The sequence below is a fragment of the Diaphorina citri genome, unplaced genomic scaffold (assembly GCF_000475195.1).
Source record: "Diaphorina citri unplaced genomic scaffold, Diaci psyllid genome assembly version 1.1 scaffold2014, whole genome shotgun sequence".
In the NCBI taxonomy this organism is placed as follows: Eukaryota; Metazoa; Arthropoda; class Insecta; order Hemiptera; family Psyllidae; genus Diaphorina; species Diaphorina citri.
This window is the reverse complement of record NW_007379440.1, coordinates 72,562-75,234: the sequence shown is the minus strand read 5'-3', so window position 1 is coordinate 75,234 and position 2,673 is coordinate 72,562. Positions and strand designations below refer to the sequence as shown.

The window sequence follows — 2,673 nt, the reverse complement described above, 5'->3', positions numbered from 1 at the left end:
TGATTGTGCTTCCAAGATAACAAAATTCTTGGACTTGTTGTATCTGCACATTTCCTAGTTTTATATTGGCAGCAATGTCAAGTGTTGTTTTACTGACTATCATGGTTTTTGTTTTCCCTGCATTAATTTTGAGTTTGAAAATTTGTAAGGCATTTGATAAAACGTTCAGCATCTCATTCATATCTTCTTCAGTTTCAGCCAAAATTACGATGTCGTCGGCAAAGCGGATACAATGAATAGGTTGGCCGTTTGTTTTCACACCTCTTGTCTGGTTTTTCATGGTGTCTATACTCATTTCTATGAATAGATTGAACATATAAGGCGACAAGGGGCAGCCCTGTCTAACACCTTTTCTAATCTTTGCCTCTTCCATCACACCATTGACGTCAATCTGAGTTGTTTGAGTTTTATAAAGGTTGAATATGATCCGTCTGTCTCTCCAATCAATTCCTTTGTTTTTCAGTGTTGTGAATAAGAGCTTCCAGTCTATTTTATCAAATGCCTTTTCCAGGTCTATGAACGTTGTGAAAGTTGCTTTGTTGACATCTAGTCTTCTTTCTAAAATTTGCCTCAAGGCCAGAATTGCTTCTCTAGTACCTCTTCCTTTTCGGAAACCGAATTGGTCTTCTGATAGATGTCGATCCACCTTGTCTTTCAATCTGTTTTTGATGATATTGAGCAGAATTTTCGAAGCGTGTGAGAGAAGAGCTATTGTTCTGTAATTCCCGCATTCAGTTGCATTTCCTTTCTTGGGGAGGGTGATAGTCTTACTTTTAATGAAATCAGGAGGTAATGTTCCGGTGTTATAGCATTCTTTGATGATTTTGTAGAGTTTTTCCTCATACTCCTCTCCCATGTTCTTAAGCAATTCCGCTGGAATATCATCAATACCAGCTGCTTTCTTCTCTGTTAATTCTTTCAAAGCTTTGTCAAATTCAGATCTCATTATCTCTGGTCCTTTTGAGTCATCTTCTACATCTATCTCATTCTCAATATAATCCTCTTTATTTGTTATTTCATCTCCTTCGTACAGGTCTTCCATATATTCTTTCCACCTTTTTGCCACTTTCTCGTTTTCAAATAAAATTTTACCTTCCTTGTCTTTTACTATATTACTAGTTGTCTTATGCTTTTGGTGTAGTTTCTTGACAGTGTTGTAGGCTTTGTCTGTGTTGTTTTTTGCGAGATGGATTTCAATTTCTTCGATGTTTTCTTTCAGCCATTTTTCCTTCGCCTCGCGACATTTTGATGTTACTTCATTTTTAATTTGTTTGTACTGGTTATAGTCTTCGCTTCTTAGTTTATGAGATCTAGAATTTCTGGTGTCATCCATGGCTTTTTGGGTGTATTTTTTAATTTGTTTGTACTGGTTATAGTCTTCGCTTCTTAGTTTATGAGATCTAGAATTTCTGGTGTCATCCATGGCTTTTTGGGTGTCATAGTCTTCGCTTCTTAGTTTATTTCTCGTGTTTATGAGATCTAGAATTTCTGGTGTCATCCATGGCTTTTTGGGTGTCAGTTTGTTTTTACCCAGTACTTTCTCAGCTGTATTCTTAATTTGTTGTTTAATTTCTTCCCAATCATTTGCTTCGTTTTTATTCTTACTTAATTCTTGCTGGAAACTTTCTCTCGTGTCTTTGTCTTGTAGTTTTTGTAAGCACCATTTCTTTATTTTAGCACCATTGAATCTTTTCTTGAATTTGACATTACATTTTGCCATCACCAGGTTGTGGTCACTGTCTATGTTACTTTCTCAACTGTATTCTTAATTTGTTGTTTAATTTCTTCCCAATCATTTGCTTCGTTTTTATTCTTAATAATAATAATAATAATAATAAACTCTTTATTGTTGAAAATTCATACAATACATAAAGTACAAATTTAACAAAAGATCCGGGGTAAGCATAACTTGATCTAATCTGATTTCTATATTTTAGTTTCTCCAGAATATAATCTATTTGATACCTTCCTCAGGGTGTCTACCAGACTGGAAAACCGGGAAAACCGGGAAAAGTCAGGGAATTTCATGGAGACTGGAAAAGTCATTCCACGTGTAGCGTCTCCTCAGGGGTACTTCGAAATATGTATTAGTTATAACCATTTCTTGCTGCTCGCGGTATAAATCTATTGTCTTAAATCAAGTGAACCATTCTTGAAATCTCTTCTCTCTCTCTCTCTCTAATGATTGTAAATAAAACCTGTTCCCTGACCTTTTAATTACGTAAGACGTACATAGGTAGGTAAGTACTGTGACAAATGATTGTAAATAAAACCTGTTCCCTGACCTTTTAATTACGTAAGACGTACATAGGTAGGTAAGTACTGTGACACAAGGTGTAAAAGACTTGTTTTCTATTTCAATACATGTGAATTGCATTCATACGTACAGTCCAGTCGTCTCAGCTTGGGCGTAAGAGTCAGAGAGAGGTCTTCATTTCACAGAACTATGTACCTACTAGTGATTATGACTATTCTGTTGTCAATATCTACATACCTACTACGAGTATTTTCAATGTGAACTGCGTTGTTTTACAGCAGGAAACACGAACCTGCTTCAACTTAGTATGCAAATCAACAAAGCCAAGCAGTACATCTCAAGTCTGCAGGCTCAGATCTCATCCCAGCAAGCTATTTATGTGAAACAACAAGCGGCCGCTGCACAACAACAACAAC

General features: G+C 36.1%; 1 protein-coding gene across 1 annotated transcript in view; it reads left to right on the top strand.

Moving 5' to 3' along the window:
- LOC103517948 (protein Gawky) overlaps window positions 1-2,673 on the top strand; it is a 69,354-nt gene that overhangs the window by 32,400 nt on the left and 34,281 nt on the right. The window contains exon 13 of the mRNA XM_026829868.1: window positions 2,536-2,672. Within this exon, the coding sequence (XP_026685669.1) occupies window positions 2,536-2,672 (137 nt within the window). The remainder of the gene's footprint in view (window positions 1-2,535; window position 2,673) is intronic.